Here is an 18752-nt window from a genome sequence, read left to right as displayed (position 1 = left end):
AATCTCTTGGACAAGCAGCATGATTTCATGGATCACCTAGAGCTTGGTTTTAATGTAAAATATCAAGGAAGGTTAACGGATTACAGGAAGATAGTGACAGCCCACGAATTACATTTCCCAAATATTCTATCAATCTGCTAAAGGTTGAATGAGTGTTATTTTGGAGGAAGTTGCAGCAGAAGCCTTGTAGATCAGATCCAAAACTCAGAACACGCATTAATTAATTAAAAATAATCTACAGTAAGCTTACTCTTCTACAGAACATTATTTTTTCAGCAAATTGCAGTCCCCTTTATCCACCCCCATTTATTTTCTAGATGAAACAAAAGAAAAACAGGTCTTTTCCCACTGGTTTCCTAAAGTATTCGCATTACTCTTTTGCATTGTGTTTGAATAAACACAATATATTACAGGCTTGATATTAAATTATTCCTGAGCTGAATGCAAATTTTATTCAAATAGATAATATATTCACATATCTTGCTGTGCTTACAAATGTAATATATATATATATATATATATATATATATATATATATATATATATATATACATACATATATATATATATATATATATATATATATATATATATATATATATATATATATTAATTTAGGAGTCACCAATTGTCTTTTTTATTATTTTCTCCCAATTTAGAATAGCCAATTATTTTTAGGCTCAGTTCACCACTACCACCCCTGCGCTGACTCGGGAGGGTGAAGACGAACATGTTGTCCTCCGAAGCGTGTGCTGTCAGCCAACCGCTTCTTTTCACACTGCAGACCCACCATGCAGCCACCTCAGAGCTACAACATCGGAGGACAACGCAGCTCTGGACAACTTACAGGCAAGCCTGCAGGCGCCCAGCCAGACTACAGGGGTCACTGGTGCGCGGTGAGCCGAGGACACCCTGGCAAACCTAAGCCTAAAATGTGAAAAAAACTGAATAGCAAGCAAGTAAATTACAGATTTACAATGATATTCTCAAATGTAAAATATATACAGTCACAGCAGACATGTCGTGGTTTGTGTTGTTGCTTACAAATTATGTTTCTTTAGGGGCATATAAAGTACCGTATTCCTTCAAATTTAAGCGCTTTTTAAAACATTTTTTTCTTCTCAAAATTGCCTGCGTCTTAAATTCGAGTACAGTATAGTGATGCATGTATTAAAATCGCCAACACAAGACGTAAATACCAGCGTACACAAACAGCAATGTGACTGACGAGAAAAGACAAACAAGAAACCAAAAAGTTACTGCCCAATCTCAAATGATCCATGACATACAGGCAGGTGTGAGTAATCACGACTGGAAATGAGAAGCAGCATATAGCTGTAATGTTCTGTGTGATATAGCAGACAGCTGCAAACTGCCTCCATATGTGTAACTGAGGTTGTATATTTGTAAATGCATATTTATTTGATGTTTTATTTTTTCCTCAAATTGAGGATGGGAAACTTGGGCTGCATCTTAAATTCGAGGGCATCTTAAATTCGAAGGAATACAGTACTCTATAGGAGAAAGAGCACATTTGTTTGTTTTGTTTAACATTCTTAGTGAATGCAAAAAAGAAATAGCTAAACATATTTTAAATACACACAAACTTTTACACTGGTGTCATCATGGTTTAATACTGAAAAGACTGTGTCTGTTGAAGATCAGAAAGGAAGTTCTTAAAGATCTGGAAGTTCTGCTTTTAATGATATTGCACTTCAGTAAAAGTCCACCAAACAGTGACATCTGTATGTGGCTTCATTGAGCAGAAGGACTTGTAAAGCATCCACCTTCTATATATGAAGGGAGGGTGATTTCTAAGATGAGCACCTGCTAATTATTCCATGAAGGGAATATGGTATTCTGTGAGACTAAAGATAAGGAAGCCTGAATACAAAACCTGATAAATGGCCACTTACCAGACTCCCTTGAGATTTGTATAAATGCATCCACGCCACTCTCTCCATAGTTACCCTCGGAAGCCAGGGTCGACACAAAATTCCACCCCATATCTGTGACAATATCAAGCATGGCTTGCGCTTGATACGAGTCGGGAGGAACCACTCGAGAGAAAAAGTCATACCTGGTGTTGTCACTCAATTCAGGGGCTGTAGATGCATAGCTTATCTGAGGTATCTGTTGATTAAAAAAGAGAGGTACAGTGAGTCACTGCTTGGTTATTCAAAACACAATAAATTACTGATAGGAAGACAGATTGATAATAAGAGGAAATCTCAAAGGCAAACAGAATGTCTAAGAGACTGATTGATTGATTGATGTAATGTAAAAAGTCCAAGGTGTTACTCTCGAGCAACACAGCCTCATTTTCAATTCACACAGCAGAAAGCTGCCATTTATACAAATAGCATCCAATCATGTCATATTTACTGATAAATGTTCATTTTAAAAAGTCATAAATTATTAGTTCAGAAGAGAACATGGATTTTTCATGTTCAAAAACCCTTTCTGAGGTATAACTAATGGGTCGATTTGATCAACCTATACTACACCAGGATAAGCCACAGCACTGGGGGATCACGCTGGATTACATTTTTAATGGCAATCCTGGGATAACCACAGATAGTTGGTCAATGCAATCCAGGGTGATTTCCTAGTGCTGAAAAAAAATGCTCCCAGCTTTGGCTTATCCCGAGTTGGGTATGTATAAGTTCATCCGGGTGCCCTTCTCAATTGCCACAATGCCCCTTAAAATGTAGTATGTACCAGATATATAATGGGGGTTTGTCTGCTCTTACTACCTTGTACTGCCCACTTCTAATCAATATCTCCCCATGTAGCTGGCAGCTCCATGATAATTCCTTTGGTCATCCCTCTTCAGGCTAGACAAATACTAACACTGTAAGTGATGGAACTGGCAAGCCTTTTCAAGGCAATCCTGCACCTATGCAATAGAATGCCTTCAGCTGGGGACAGCTATGGTACATCTTAAACAGCTGTCCCTAATTACCCATATGAACATTTGTGTTGAATTTGCACAGCCATTCTGAAAAAACACCTAAAACACTCCCACGGCATTCAGATCTTTTACACTGTGTTGGCTCGAGTACAGCACATTAAAACCATCTAGCTAGAGCTACAAAACCCTACTGTGGTCACAGCGTATACCCGCTTTCTAATCTTTTTGGCTGTCTAACAAGTGAATACATTCTCTTTCGTTTAGAAAAAGTCAATTTCTGAGCTAGACTCTGTAGAGTAGGAAACGTGGATAATAAAATCGAAACTCAGCATATAAAATAAAAATAATACATTGGGATGTAGGTTGCTACAGCTTGCTATCTATAAATTATCTATAGTCCTCTATTGTATCCCTTGGGCCCTACACAGCTGCATATTTGAGCCACAAGTTGTCTGTTTTTTAAATCTGTCTTCCAAATACATGGCTCATTGTGTTCAGTATAAAAAATACATGGGTTACCACTGCATCTGCTTACACATTATCACCTGCTGATTTATTTTTTTACAGTGGAATTTCCTAATTTCATCTGCTGAGACTTGCTGTTCATTGTTAAAAAAATCACATCCCATGTTTCATCAACATATTCATATGAAGCCAGGAACTAGAAACTTCTGTCTATTGTGAGTAACACTCAGTAGAGGCAAAGCGGAGGATCTGGTTTCCTCTTTGGGCAAATTGGATGGCAACTTGCCTGCCTTTTGTAGACTGTGAAATATATAGGTTTAGGTCCTTCTTTGTTTTCTTATATGGACCAATGAGCTGTGGCTGGAGACTTAATTAATCATTTAATCATTTATTCAATTCCTGGCTGCAGCCACATTCCCACATGTTTTTTCAGGGAGCATTTTAACTCCCTCCCTGCCACCCAATATCCCCCCCCCCCACACACACACACACACACACATACCCATGTTTCTGCCTTGCCACACTGCCACAGGGCACCAATGCCACTAAACAAAGTCAAGGCCAAAGTGTAGGATGTTGTGTAATTTTGCTTAGGATCCATATACAAATCTAATTATTGGCCACAGAAAGAAACAACACAGTTTAACCTAATGATAACTATTTATTCAGAAATTGCTGTTTTCTTTTGTCAACCAGCAGCCTAGATTCGAGCCTGCGAGGACATAGCTCCCTGCGCTGAAGCCAGAGATTGACTTTTATCAGTAATCCATGGGACCATTTTTGTTAAATTTTAATAGTATATGTTTTGACTGAGTTTAACAAACTAAACTCAGAAATCTCTTTCCTGCGTGTAACATACAAAATGCCGGGTCGCTGTGCTGCATAAATGGATAAACTGAGAAAACTAAAATGTATCTTTATCATAAATGCACAAATAATGAAAATAAACACTGTAATACAAAGTATTTCCTACCGTTTTAGTTTTGTTGTGGTAAAAATAAGGACATTAAAATAAGGGGATAACAGCAATTGAAACATATTCAAGTTAGTTACAGTAATTATTTTTTTTAAAACCTGAAAGAAAACCACTTGTAAGTATCGTAAAGATTTCTAAACTACTGACCTGAAAATAATATCAAGTTTTGCAATTGTTTTTGTGCAGATTTTGTAAGGCTTACTGCTTTGTTTTCTGGACTCTTTTCTGAGATAGCATCATTACCCACGTTAGAAATCCATGTTCTTGAAAGGGTAGTGTTGGCTGTTAGTTTGTTGTTTTTTTCCTTCTGATGCGACTTAACCATGCAAATCACGTAATCATGTTACTGGTTGGATCCAAACACTTCCTAATACAGGCGTCTCTAATTGCTGTAGCTGAACGGGCACTGCAGCCATAATGGCTGTGAATAGACACACATTTTAATTAACATTTTTCTATTTGTTGTGCATCATCAATAGAAATAATTACCATATTTCTTAGACACATTCTTATTTACATTACAAAGTGTTGGCAAATTACATTAATTTATATAATTACTGTATCTATTTTAACTGGAAGTGTTTAATGAATTAAATTATATTTAATTTAATACTGATGTTATGAACTACCTGGTAAAATTGTGCAGTACTGCAGCTTCCATGTGTATTTTTTTTTTTTATTTAACAAATTCAAATGTATTCTCCGCTGAATACCATTTAGCAACAGTTTTAAAATACTAGTTTTGGGAATCCAGATGTCTAAGCAGTCAGGGTGCAAACAAAAAGGACCGAATGGTTTTAAAGCACATTTAAACAGCAGGTAGTTCTGAGTCATATAAATGTGTGATAAAGTAATTTAGGTTGTTTACATCACAGAAAGATTCTGCTTCAGATAAAATCATTTTTGAAAAATACCTGTAAGTGAGAAAAGATACAGCAGTCAGTGGTGGTTTGTAGTTATTCATTATCCAGCCTTGAAGTGTTTGGTACCTCTGTGTGTAGTTTTCTAAATGAAAGTTGGCTCCCAATAGAGCTTTCACACTGAGTGAACTGATGTTATGGTGATATAACTAATTAACCCCATAATAGTCCTTTATAAATAAATGGAAAGCACATTATAGACCAACAAAAGTATTTGATAATAATAATAATAATAATAATAATAATAATAATAATAATAATAATAATAATAGACAGCAGATATATGCTGTCTACTTCATTATTATTGCGTTTGTGTGAATTGTGTAAATAAATAATGTATATTTTGAATTTAGGCTTGGCAGGGATGAGGTTAAAATAGCATCTCTGCCAAATCCTTGTGCACAATGTGGCTGGGGCTTGATTGATTAATTGAGGATCAATTAAGCCCAGCCTCAGGCTGTAAAAGAAAAGCCAGCGCCTTTGTTTGGGAGAGGAAGTGTTTGCTGAGAAGATGGAGTGTTTGCTGAAAATGTTTGAAAAACAGGGTTGTGTGCTGTCGCCTTGGTTGTTTTTTTTTTTTGTTTTTTTTTAAACTAAACATTCACATTTTTGTTTTGGAGCTGAAGGTACTAGTCCTCCTTGTTAGGTAGGGGGATTATTGTATAGTTAATGCCTTTTACAGCAAGGGTTTTTGTTTGTTTATTTTCTGTGTGAAGGTATTCTTTGTTTGTTAGTTTTGGAACTGCACTGAGTATGCTAAAATACATGTGTGCAATGGCACTTTCCTCTAAAATATCATATGTTGTCTGTCTGCCTCACACATTAGTTGCTATTTAAAGGAAGCAGCTGCCCTGCATTCACTACCCATTAGGGGTGCCCTTCCACACATACTTTATATTTATATGTATATAGCACTGAAGTACAGCAAATATAGTGAAATCATGGAATACCAGATACAGTAAGTATGGTACAGCATAGTAAACTGTGGTTAACTATAGGGAAGAATTAAATTGTATAATCATAGTTTAAGTTCATTCATAAGGAAAAAAGAAAGACCACACTGTCCTTTTGCTTCTATAAAAGTGATATAATATGTAATTACAATCTTCTGAAACTGCAGGAAGTAGCAGCCACTTGCCTTTTCAATTGCAGCGTGGCATAGGGGCAGGAAGTTTCAAGGGGGGGAGGACACTTGTGTTCCTCCAGTAACAGCCAAAACAACTGCTTCATTTTCACATTTGATTTTGATTAATTTTTGCAAACCTCTGTAGGGATATTTGTATTTTTTCTTTGCATTTAAATGTCCATGTTACAGTGAAATGGTTTTCTGTCTGGAATAAATGTGATATTTCTCAGTTTTGTCTCCTTTGTTTGCAGTGGTGGACCTATGGTGAATAAATCATTTCCCTGCCGCTTTGCTTCATGGCTGATTATGAATACTATTCAGCTGTAGGTGAACCGCTTAGCTGTGACAATTGCGCCACACACATCTGAAGAGCATGCAGCTAGAAAGTCAATTGCACCTATTTGGTCAAAGGTGCAGTACTTCCTTATGCCATGGTATAAACATATAGCAAATCTGCACAGTAGAAAAACAAATGGTGAATGAAACCTGGCAAAAGCATGGTAAGACAGCAAAGCTCTTGGAACACTGAAGTGGAAACCGGTGTCTTAATTTTGAACATGTCACATTAACATATGGATTTGCATACATTTTACCTAAAAATATGCCTCATAGATATGAAATTCTGTTCTCAGAAAAAAGTTCTCTGGTTTGATCATTAACTTATGCAAGAGTTTCTGTTTATTGCAATTCCACAATTGATTCATGACCCAGAGAATGTGGGAAGAATACATATCCAGTGGTACTAAACATTTTATAAATCTTGGTAAGACACATTCTTGTCATAATGTTTGCCTAATTGTATACATTTTAATGATGTAATTCGCCTGATTCAGAGTTCTGAGTTTATTATAAATATCAAGGCGTCCACCATTGTGGGCCTATTCTGTCTTGCATAATTCCTTCAGTTCAGACAGATTGGATACACAATGCTGGACTACAGCTTTATTCAGATCAGTCCAAAGCACTTCTATTGGATCGAGATCTGGTGATTTAAGGCCATTCCGGAACTGTTATCTTCATTTTCTTCAAGACTTCCAGAGTTGACTTAACAGTATGCTGAAACTGTCTGCCAATCAGCCTACGAGCAGATGGTATCATTGTACTTTATAGAATGGCTGCATTCATTCAATCTTCAATCACATGAATGCCTCCAGTCCCTAAACTGCTAAAACACCCCCATGTCATGATTGAACCACCTCCATGTTTAACTGTAGGTACAAGGTTTTCTTCATTGACGGCTTTCCCATCTTTTTTTCTCCAACTATACTATGGTCAATTATTGTGGCGGGCGGGGTATATTTTAGACTCTGGACCAGAGAATTTGGTTAAAGGATGCTTCAGTTTTCGGTTCATATTTCATGGCTTTGATTTGTTGTGCATTTTCTTTAAAAGTGGTTTGCAGTGAGATCACATGCATTCAACTTACCTATGTCCTTTGTACAGTTCTTTCATGCACTATTATACCTGATGCTTCTAAATCCTTGGATTTTAATTTTTAGCCGCTTGGACGATTCTCCTACCTGCTGTACCCGTAACCTTCTTTGAGCATACACTTCTTTCAAGTGTTTCAGTTGGATTTTGGTATTCCATATTGTTTTGACACTGCTCTGTAGCTATTTCCTTTGTACTTTACTAAGAGTGCTTTTCTCAAACATGCATTCCCATGAATCCAAGACCACCATCTGCTGTGTTGCCAAAATGTTATTCTTCCACAGATGTTGGAAATAATTACCTCTTATTGGCTTTATAATGCAGCTTTATTACTGTGCAATGGTAATAATTAATATAAGGTGCCAATACTTTTGTCATAAACAAATATTTGAAATTGCTTAAGTGCTGCTTTTTTTTTAAATAGATTATTTAACTACCAGAAATTGTGTATTTTGGTCATTGTCATATTAATTAGTGGCTAATGTTCACTAAATACTTTTGTCTGCGACTGTACGTTCAGGGGAGGGTAGGTTTACCTGGCTGTGCCAAGTTGTTGATCGTGGCTGGGGATCTCATGGGTTGTGGAAGTAAAATTGCCAGGGAATGCTTATCACCCCCTGACCCTGTAGTTTTTCTGAGCAGTTGGGAAGAGCATAATTGGACATACTAAATAGGGGAGAAAAACGGATGTAAAATAATTGGACGCTATTTTTTTATTCCTATCAAAATGGAAAAACCATGTATGTAGTATTGATTTTGCATGGTAGTATCATTTTATTGATGTTTTTTTTTAAAAAGCTTCAAAGGCTCATCTAGCAATAACCATATCATTCTGTGTGTTTGTCTGGCAATTTATTTTCTTCCATATAGTTGTAGGTTATTTGAGCTTCTGTACTAACAAATATATCATTTAAAAGCTACTTGTGGGAAGTGGCACAGTAAAATGCTGCTACAACATTGTCTATGAAAGAGTAAATGCCTGCGGCAGCACAAAATGTTTTGGAAAGTGAAGAAAAATGTTGCCATTCACTAGAACAAATAATTACACATTTCCATTGGGATGTGCAAATGGTTCATGTGGGCCTTTTTCTTAACAAACAGCAACAGGCAGTATTGATTGTTTTGAATCGTGCCATGCATTGAGCTATTGGTTAAATATCACACCTAAATGTATACTGGTACTGTTAGTTGGACAGTTGAATAGAGAACAATGAATGCTTTATAGACTCTAGAAGTAAGAGTCTCTGCTGCTTAGTTATAAACATCAATAATTAACAAATATCCAAACTCATCATGAAATACTTTACAGACACATCTCTCTTGTCTGATTTAACCCCTGACATTTTCAGAAATAGCTTCCCTACTGTTGTATTATTCCTTTTGTTGCAGCATACAGTAGGTAACAATTCATCTCTTGAATGAAAATGTTGAGTTATCTGTTCCTCACCTCAGCTTGTTTTTATAGTTTCAGTTTTGGTCATTCCCCAAAGGTAAATGACATTAAAGTCAGAAATGAAATGTGTTGCACAAGTGTTTTTCTTTTATTTTTGAAATGGCTCTGTGTTTATCTTGGATTCTTTCAACAAGTCCATTTATCCCCCTTTCACTTCATCAGCAATGTATAAATATGCATTAAAATTATATGTATGTGTTTATAGAATTGTACTTCATTCACATTCAACAAACCTGACCTGCCTACATCTAATGCATTGTTCACTTGCAGAACTGCTGGCCTTGTAAACTAGCAATATTTTTGTATGAAGTATATAAATGAGGAAATGCAAAATATATATTTTTAATAGATTTCTATATGGAATGATATATAACCCTTTGTATTTATACCATTTTATACTATATCTTTTTGTTTCTAGGTGTGTGTGTGTGTGTGTGTGTGTGTGTGTGTATATATATATATATATATATATATATATATATATATATACAGTACTGTGCAAAAGTTTTAGGCAGGTGTGAAAAAATGCTGTAAAGTAAGAATGCTTTCAAAAATAGACATGTTAATAGATTATATTTATCAATTAACTAAATGCAATGTGAGTGAACAGAAGAAAAATCTAAATCAAATCCATATTTGGTGTGACCACCCTTTGCCTTCAAAACAGCATCAATTCTTCTAGGTACACTTGCACAAAGTCAGGGATTTTGTAGACATATAGTCAGGTGTATGATTAAACAATTATACCAAACAGGTGCTAATGATCATCAATTCAATATGTAGGTTGAAACACAATCATTAACTGAAACAGAAACAGCTGTGTAGGAGGAATAAAACTGGGTGAGGAACAGCCAAACTCAGCTAACAAGGTGAGGTTGCTGAAGACAGTTTACTGTCAAAAGTCATACACCATGGCAAGACTGAGCACAGCAACAAGACACAAGGTAGTTATACTGCATCAGCAAGGTCTCTCCCAGGCAGAAATTTCAAGGCAGACAGGGGTTTCCAGATGTGCTGTCCAAGCTCTTTTGAAGAAGCACAAAGAAACGGGCAACGTTGAGGACCGTAGACGCAGTGGTCGGCCAAGGAAACTCACTGCAGCAGATGAAAGACACATCATGCTTACTTCCCTTCGCAATCGGAAGATGTCCAGCAGTGCCATCAGCTCAGAATTGGCAGAAAACAGTGGGACCCTGGTACACCCATCTACTGTCCGGAGAAGTCTGGTCAGAAGTGGCCTTCATGGAAGACTTGCGGCCAAAAAGCCATACCTCCGACGTGGAAACAAGGCCAAGCAACTCAACTATGCACGAAAACACAGGAACTGGGGTGCAGAAAAATGGCAGCAGGTGCTCTGGACTGATGAGTCAAAATCTGAAATATTTGGCTGTAGCAGATGGCAGTTTGTTCGCCGAAGGGCTGGAGAGCGGTACACGAATGAGTGTCTGCAGGCAACAGTGAAGCATGGTGGAGGTTCCTTGCAAGTTTGGGGCTGCATTTCTGCAAATGGAGTTGGGGATTTGGTCAGAATTAATGGTCTCCTCAATGCTGAGAAGTACAGGCAGATACTTATCCATCATGCAATACCATCAGGGAGGCATCTGATTGGCCCCAAATTTATTCTGCAGCATGACAACGACCCCAAACATACAGCGAAAGTCATTAAGAACTATCTTCAGCGTAAAGAAGAACAAGGAGTCCTGGAAGTGATGGTATGGCCCCCACAGAGCCCTGATCTCAACATCATCGAGTCTGTCTGGGATTACATGAAGAGAGAGAAGCAACTGAGGCTGCCTAAATCCACAGAAGAACTGTGGTTAGTTCTCCAAGATGTTTGGGCCAACCTACCTGCCGAGTTCCTTCAAGAACTGTGTGCAAGTGTACCTAGAAGAATTGATGCTGTTTTGAAGGCAAAGGGTGGTCACACCAAATATTGATTTGATGTAGATTTTTCTTCTTTTCACTCACTTTGCATTTTGTTAATTGATAAATATAAACTATTAACATGTCTATTTTTGAAAGCATTCTTACTTTACAGCATTTTTTCACACCTGCCTAAAACTTGTGCACAGTACTGTATATATATATATATATATATATATATATATATATATATATATATATATATATATATATATATATATATATATATATCATACAGGTGTACAGTATTGTTTCCTGTGCATACAGCTTTATGTGCATGAAGATATAATGTATAATAAGGTATGCAAGCTGTCAATAAAAGAATTATGAGCTCATTTGCCTTCAATATAAGTAAAATACAGCCCAATGGACTCTGTAAAAGTAATTCCTCCCACAGTACTGTGCTCTGTAGCAGTATTCACTGCACATAAATCACTTTTGATATGATCACATTAGTCTCTCGATGGGAATTATGAGAGCATATTTTTCATAACTAATAAAGCTCTAACAAAAAAGAAAAACTCTCTAGCTAATTTCTAACAATGAATGGCTCATATATGGACACACAATTAGATAATGCCTTGATTTAAACACAGACCAGGAGATTTATAATTCACAGACTCCAAATCTCATTACTGTATAACTGCTGTTTTAAGCGATACTTATCTGAATACATCTTTATGTAAACCTATGACACAAATAAATGGCAAAATGATTGTTCATAAATTTACATACATGTACCGCTGGTATCTTATGACCAGGTGCACACTGGTATAAGGATCACCATGAAAATACTGTATTAGGGCAATTAAACCCCTGAAAACCAATATTATACATAGAGGAAAGCATGTTACTCAAATGTATGGCTGGTACAGATAATGTAGAACCTTATTTTAAATGCAGGTGGTATGATACAACTGTACTACTGCTTTACCACTGATACACAAGTGGGATCTGGTTTTCAGACATGCTTTAACAGGGTTGCAAATTTGGCACTATGGTGCTGCTTTCTAGCGCCAGGGTACCTCATATAGCATCAACAACATTAAATTCTGGCAGTGGTAGACATGTTTAATTTTTTTTCTCAGCAATCATAGATGCTGATAGTTTCTCATTGCGTCTGGACTGCTCACATGACAATCATAGATGTGATAGTTTCTCATTGGGTCTGGACTGCTCACATGACAATCATAGATGTGATAGTTTATCATTGGGTCTGGACTGCTCACATGACAATCATAGATGCTGATAGTTTCTCATTGGGTCTGGACTGCTCACATGACAATCATAGATGTGATAGTTTCTGGAATTTTCAAATAACTATGTAACTTGGACTGATAAAAAGTTGATATAAAATCATTGCTGTTATGTGTTTTTTTAAACCTATACTCAATCAGCAATCTTCGAAGTTTTGTTTCCTACTATTGGCACAGTTAATATTTTTCATTTTTTTGTATTTTTTTCTTAATTTTCTGTCATGAGCCCCTCAAAATCTCATAACCGACACCCAATAGAAAACTTGTTAAAACTGAACACTGTTGTTAGATAGATTTATAAAAGTCGTATTTCTAGAATTGTAATATTTTTCTTATGTATATTTCACCCAATAATTAAAAACTTATTGTTTTTAATTTAAATTGTTTAAATTTATACCTCATAACTGACACTCTATTAAATAACATTTTCATAAAAGTTTTTTTCCTGAAGAAAAAATAAATCCTAAGCAAACAGTACTTAGACAGATGTGGAGTGTTTTGCAAATAGAAAACAAGTATAGCATTTGTTTTTTAAACTTATATTTCATATTTGTTTCAATTCTAATTTTAATTACAATGTTGGTTATGAGTGTGGGGTGTCGGTTATGAAAGCTCTGTGTTGGTTATGAGTTTCTTTCTCAGCACTTCATCTTATAGCTAAATCCTTGGATGCAATTCATTAAAACATCAGAAGAAATGGTTACAGACTGCAGGCCGTCCTTCTATATCATATTACAGTTGACATGGTACCCTTTGTGCCCTTTCTTTAAATACATTTAAAAACTATATACAGTGCCGTGAAAAAGTATTTGCCCCCTGTCTGATCTTCTGCATTTTTGCACATTTTTCAGATTATATTTGGTCAGATTTTTTTGTGGGTTGTAGTAGTATATAGAGGGAGTCTGAGAGAAAAAATGACCCCAAAGTTTGGTGCTTCTTTCATTTGTTTGGTGTGCAAGGTAATCAAACATATAATCTTCAGATGTGAAAAAGTTATTGCCCACCCAAGTTAACTCAACCCAATTAAAGGGATAATTAGGGTCAGCTGTTTGAGTACTTTGGTTAACAACCAGGCCTGATTTGGGCCAGCCCTGCCCAATATAAATCTGACTAACTTTGGCCCTTACCATCAGAGTGAAGTTGTCAGCACACAGGTTCTAGAGGCACATCATGCCACGAACAAAAGAAATTCCTGAAGACCTCCGGAAAAAAGTTGTTGATGCCTATCAGTCTGGAAAGGATTACAAAGCCATTGCTAAGGCTCTGGGGCTCCACCGAACCACAGTCAGAGCCATATTGTCCAAATGGAGAAAGTTTGGGACAGTAGTGAATCTTTCCAGGAGTGGCCGTCCTGCCAAAATCTCTCCAAGAGCAAGGCATAAAATCGTCCAGGAAGTCACATAGAACCCTAGATCAGCATCCAGGGATCTGCAGGCCTCTCTCGCCTCGGCTAAGGTCAGTGTTCATGACTCCATCACCAGAAAGACACTGGGCAAAAATGGGATTCATGGCAGAGTAGCGCGGTGGAAACCATTGCTCACTAAAAAGAACATGAATGCTCGTCTCAAGTTTGCCAAAAAACACCTGGATGATCCTCAAGAGTTCTGGAACAATGTTCTATGGACAGATGAGTCAAAAGTGGAACTTTTTGGCCGACATGGGCCCCGTTATGTCTGGCGAAAACCAAACACTGCATTCCACAGTAAGAACCTCATACGGTCAAGCATGGTGGTGGTAGTGTCATGGTTTAGGGATGCTTTGCTGCATCAGGACCTGGACGCCTTGCCTTCATTGAAGGAACCATGAATTCTGCTCTGTATCAGAGAATTCTACAGGAGAATGTCAGGCCATCCGTCCGTGAGCTGAAGCTGAAGCGCAGCTGGGTCATGCAGCAAGAAAATGATCCGAAACACACAAGCAAGTCTACATCAGAATTTGTTTTTTTCAGTTTGTCTTTCCGGCTTTCTTATCTTTTCCTCAAGGAACTTTGCCTTTTCTGTGGCCTTTATAGTTTTTCTTCTTTGGAAGTATTCTCTTCTATCTGTCCCAAACAACATCACAGAGTTATGTAAACGCATACGGGTAAGTAGATAACTATGGCTGGACAACCAGACTGGCGTCCCCAAATGAAAAAGTCACATGGTTCGACCGCCATATTGGATCTCGTGGAAATTTTGGGAATTTTTCAAAATTCTTGCCGTTAAAAACAACTTAAGGTGGAACTATGACGATGGCAGCAGATAGTACAGCAATGGCCTATAAGAAACATATGTTCAATCGAGGTCGATTGAACAATTACTTTGCCCGCTACGCTGGATTGGCGCCAAATATTCAACAATCTTCTTCTCTTAAACTGCAACGTCAATCGACACCTAAATTGGCACGCATGTTCATGACCAGGTCCTTTCTACCATTTGAACACCTTTCTAAAAAAAATAAGCCATGACTGAGGATGTCCCCAATGAATATTTGTGATATTTGCAGCACAAGCATATCCAATATTGGGGGCAGAATGATATTTACAGGGGTTAGGTCTGAGAGATACCAGACTTCTGCCTTTTCAGGGAAGCATTCAAACACCCCTGTGTAAACAGCCTTACTTTTTAATTTCACATTTTGAAGCCTCTATGCAGAACTGTAAATAAAAAAATGAAAATATAATAAATGTCTTTTACAACAAAACTTGTATTTTAAAGGGCTGACAAGTTACCTGTATTACACATTATCTGAATTAAACAACACTTAAGCTAATTATGCAACTATAATGTGGGCAGTTCCCTTACTGGAATATAAAAACAATGGTTCTGTCAACCAGTAAAAAAAACATTTTGAACACTGTTGTAAAGTGAAACAGCATTTCAGATGAGAAGTCAAAGACATTCTACTGTTATTATGTGACATTATGTTTTAAATAAAGATTGCATCAACTCCAAATAATGAACAACAGGTTTTAGCAGCAAAGATAGCACTGCAGCACCATTTATTCATGAATTGTAAGCTGTTTCAGCAACACCTGCTTTTAAATCTCTTAAAATCCATCACAAGCAACACTCATTCTGCAGAAGAAAACTCTAGAAATAAAAACGTTTCAGCCTGTGGGTGTTTTGATAAATTCCTGACTAGCTATAATTGTCAAACTTGATTTCACATAGGAAGACAAAAGCCTGAGCCAATGTCAAGTTTACTAATAACTGCTTTACCACAAACAAGTTGACTTAGAAATGTCTTCATCTAGACAATGTGGGGAAGCTATAAAAAAAGGTCAACAAGATGCTCGGATATATTGTGAAAAGTGTTTAAATCAAGGGAAGTAATGTTAAAACTTTACAATGCATTTTCGACCTGAAAAAAGAAACAAGGACCAGGGGTCAAAAATGGAGATTAGATAAAGGGGCATTCAGAACAGAAAATAGGAGGCACTTTTTTTTTTAACACAGAGAATTGTGAGGGTCTGGAACCAACTCCCCAGTAATGTTGTTGAAGCTGACACCCTGGGATCCTTCAAGAAGCTGCTTGATGAGATTCTGGGATCAATAAGCTATTAACAACCAAATGAGTAAGATGGGCCGAATGGCCTCCTCTAGTTTGTAAACTTTCTTATGTTCTTATGTTTAGTGGTAATTCAGTTGGTCTACATGGTCTAATCTGATTTATATAAAGATTACCTCACAGGTCCTTGTTTGAATAACAATTACATTTTGAAGGAAGATCTGAGAAGAAGAAAGAAAACCATTTCATAAAACACAACATGTATGTTTTATGATGAAAAAAAAATATTAATACATTAACTCATCCTGAATTTATTTCAGAGCATCTATTCTTTTAAGAGCTTAGTTCTGATTTAAAAGGTCAGGAAGTGTGATCCAAATTAGATTTTAGCAAAGGTCACACTTGAAGGAGTTTATTAACTATTCACCACTAGCTCACTAACATTAAACCTAAAAAAAAACAAATTGACATATTTTTTGTTATATATTCCCAGCATCTTGGACAGCGCAAGATGCGGTGTGATTGAGTTGAAAATACAAATTGTAAATAAGTTTGGCGGAAGAATGCAGTAGCTCTTCAGCAACTCCTACTGATCATGTGTCCAACAAGGCCAGGTGGAGATGGGCCAGACAGGCCTTCGCCTGTGTTCTATAAGCTAGAGGGGCTGCCCATCAATCTTCAATCCTGATCATCTATTGGGGAGCAGCAGCAGTCATTCCAAATTGGATAGAAAAACTGGTGGTCATTTAAAAATATATATATATATACCAACAATGTGGGTAAGAAAATGAAACTAAACTTCCCTGTAGGACGAGACTAATATCATTCTGGACCCCCTGGCTTTGACACCTCTTTAGCCAGCTTGTGACCAGGCGTGATATTTGCTGTCAGACAAAGAAATTCCCTGCTCCAGGCCTGATTTTCATTGATTTTCAACATACAGTAAAACCATATGTTCTCCCATTTCCTAAAGTATAAGTCTCTAGAGTTGTCAATTTTGAAAGACTTGGATCAATGGACTTCTGCAGCAATCAATACAAACAACCTCAGACACCATCCTCCAACCCAATCGTTCCAAGTTACTGCAACTACATCTTTTTCAACTCCAGTAAACCTTCCGTTGATGCTAGATTTCATTTCTATGATTTCTTTACTTTAAAAAAAAATTGTCTTCAGCCATGAAATTAATCTGTTTGTAATTCTGAACCACCTCCCACTTCTGTTATTGTTTTTGCAGCTGTTATTTCATCCAGGCAATCAGCCTTTATGCAGTAGATTAGATGCTACATCCTTCTCTGTAACTGAGCTTCCAGCCTTCTACTGTACTTCATTTCTAACTCTAGCTCAGAAAACCACATCCTTTGCGTTTGGCAGTGTTAATGGTATTCCAAGCTACTAATCTCTAAATTATTTTTTAGAAGGTAGCAATGTTTCTTCTCTCTGGTAATACTATCTCCACATAATGTATTTAATTCATATTTTTTAAATCCATCACCCTTTGCTACATTTAAAATAATTAAATAAAACATTTTAGGAAAACGTGATTGTGATCAGTCTAGAGACATCCAGACATCTTAGTTTATACCAATGTCCACCAGAAACCCCTATTTTAGTGAGTTTCTTAATTTGCTAAATCCGCTACCACCTCTTATTTGCTAAATCCGCTTCCATAATACAGAAATTTGTACAATGCTCTAGGTTGTTTCCTCCAATCAGATGTCAAATAGACATTATATTACTACGCAGTAACAGTGCACACCCAACCCAAACCACGTACATATACTCTCAACCATGCACTTATACAGCTAACCATGTAATTATAGCCATGTAATTTATAATAAAGCCCAGGATGAAACTAGCATCACAATGGAATAGGATGCATTTTATGTACCTTGTTTCAGTTCACACACAGCACATCTCGGTTTCGTTACTAAAGTTTCATAGCCACAGTGGAGCGCACAACATCAGTCGTTTTAAAACCACACAGATAGGAAACATAAACTTTACCGAAGTGTTGCATAAATGAATTTCTGTAATCAAGTTGCAGTGTTTTGTTAACTCAGGGGTAATTACACTAATTATCCCTGAGATGCTGCTACATGATTATTTCATATATAATACATGCCTCAACACTTTGTTTAAAAGCTTCCCTATGCATCATTATATCCTATTACAGTAGCAATTTCAAACTTCCAGACCCAAATTTCTTCAACTTTCATGAATTTGTTCAGTCCCTCAGTGTCTTTCCCTACCACAGAATCCTCTGATAAGAAGCAACACACTTGTGTCAGGCACTCCACAAAGGTCAGTTCTCACCAAGCTTCATATTAATCTGCTTCTAATTCATTGTATGACCATCTTTAGTTATTTCCTTTGGGAATTCTATAGACTATATATTATTCTACTACTCTTTTTTGTGAATAATTATTTATTTGGGGTGGTGTAAGCATATTAAAAACACCTTAAAACAACAATATGAAACAGAACGAATAAAACATGTAAAATACAACTCAAATCAATTAATATAAAGTGATAAGCGGTCAGGGATGCCACTGTGATTTGCCAAGCCAAGGATGTTTCCAGAAAGACATCCTGGTTTGTTTATCCTTTTCCTGTAGTACAATGTTTATTTCAAATTAAACAAAGGCTCTGGTAATGCTACAAGACTATCCGGAAACCACATTGGTGCCACAGGACATGCATGAAATAAACATAACGTTCCAAAAAAAATCAAAGGAAAGGATTTTGAAACCGGAGGTCAGCCTTGTTTGTAGCGATTAAGCCAGCCAGCACCAGCTC

At 36.8% G+C, this 18752-nt stretch overlaps 1 protein-coding gene across 3 annotated transcripts in view; it reads right to left on the bottom strand.

The window, feature by feature from the left end:
* Positions 1-18752, bottom strand: part of LOC117419481 (metabotropic glutamate receptor 8-like) — a 148484-nt gene that overhangs the window by 90131 nt on the left and 39601 nt on the right. For 2 of the 3 annotated variants that reach the window (XM_034032252.3, XM_034926190.2), the window contains one exon: positions 1917-2133. In XM_034032252.3, coding sequence (XP_033888143.1) covers positions 1917-2133 — 217 coding nt within the window. Of the gene's footprint in view, positions 1-1916; positions 2134-5269; positions 5365-18752 lie in introns of those variants that run through there. The other variant, XM_034032253.3, reaches the window with a different exon arrangement.

The sequence above is a fragment of the Acipenser ruthenus genome, chromosome 14 (assembly GCF_902713425.1).
Source record: "Acipenser ruthenus chromosome 14, fAciRut3.2 maternal haplotype, whole genome shotgun sequence".
In the NCBI taxonomy this organism is placed as follows: domain Eukaryota; kingdom Metazoa; phylum Chordata; class Actinopteri; order Acipenseriformes; family Acipenseridae; genus Acipenser; species Acipenser ruthenus.
This window is presented reverse-complemented; position numbering and strand designations above follow the sequence as displayed.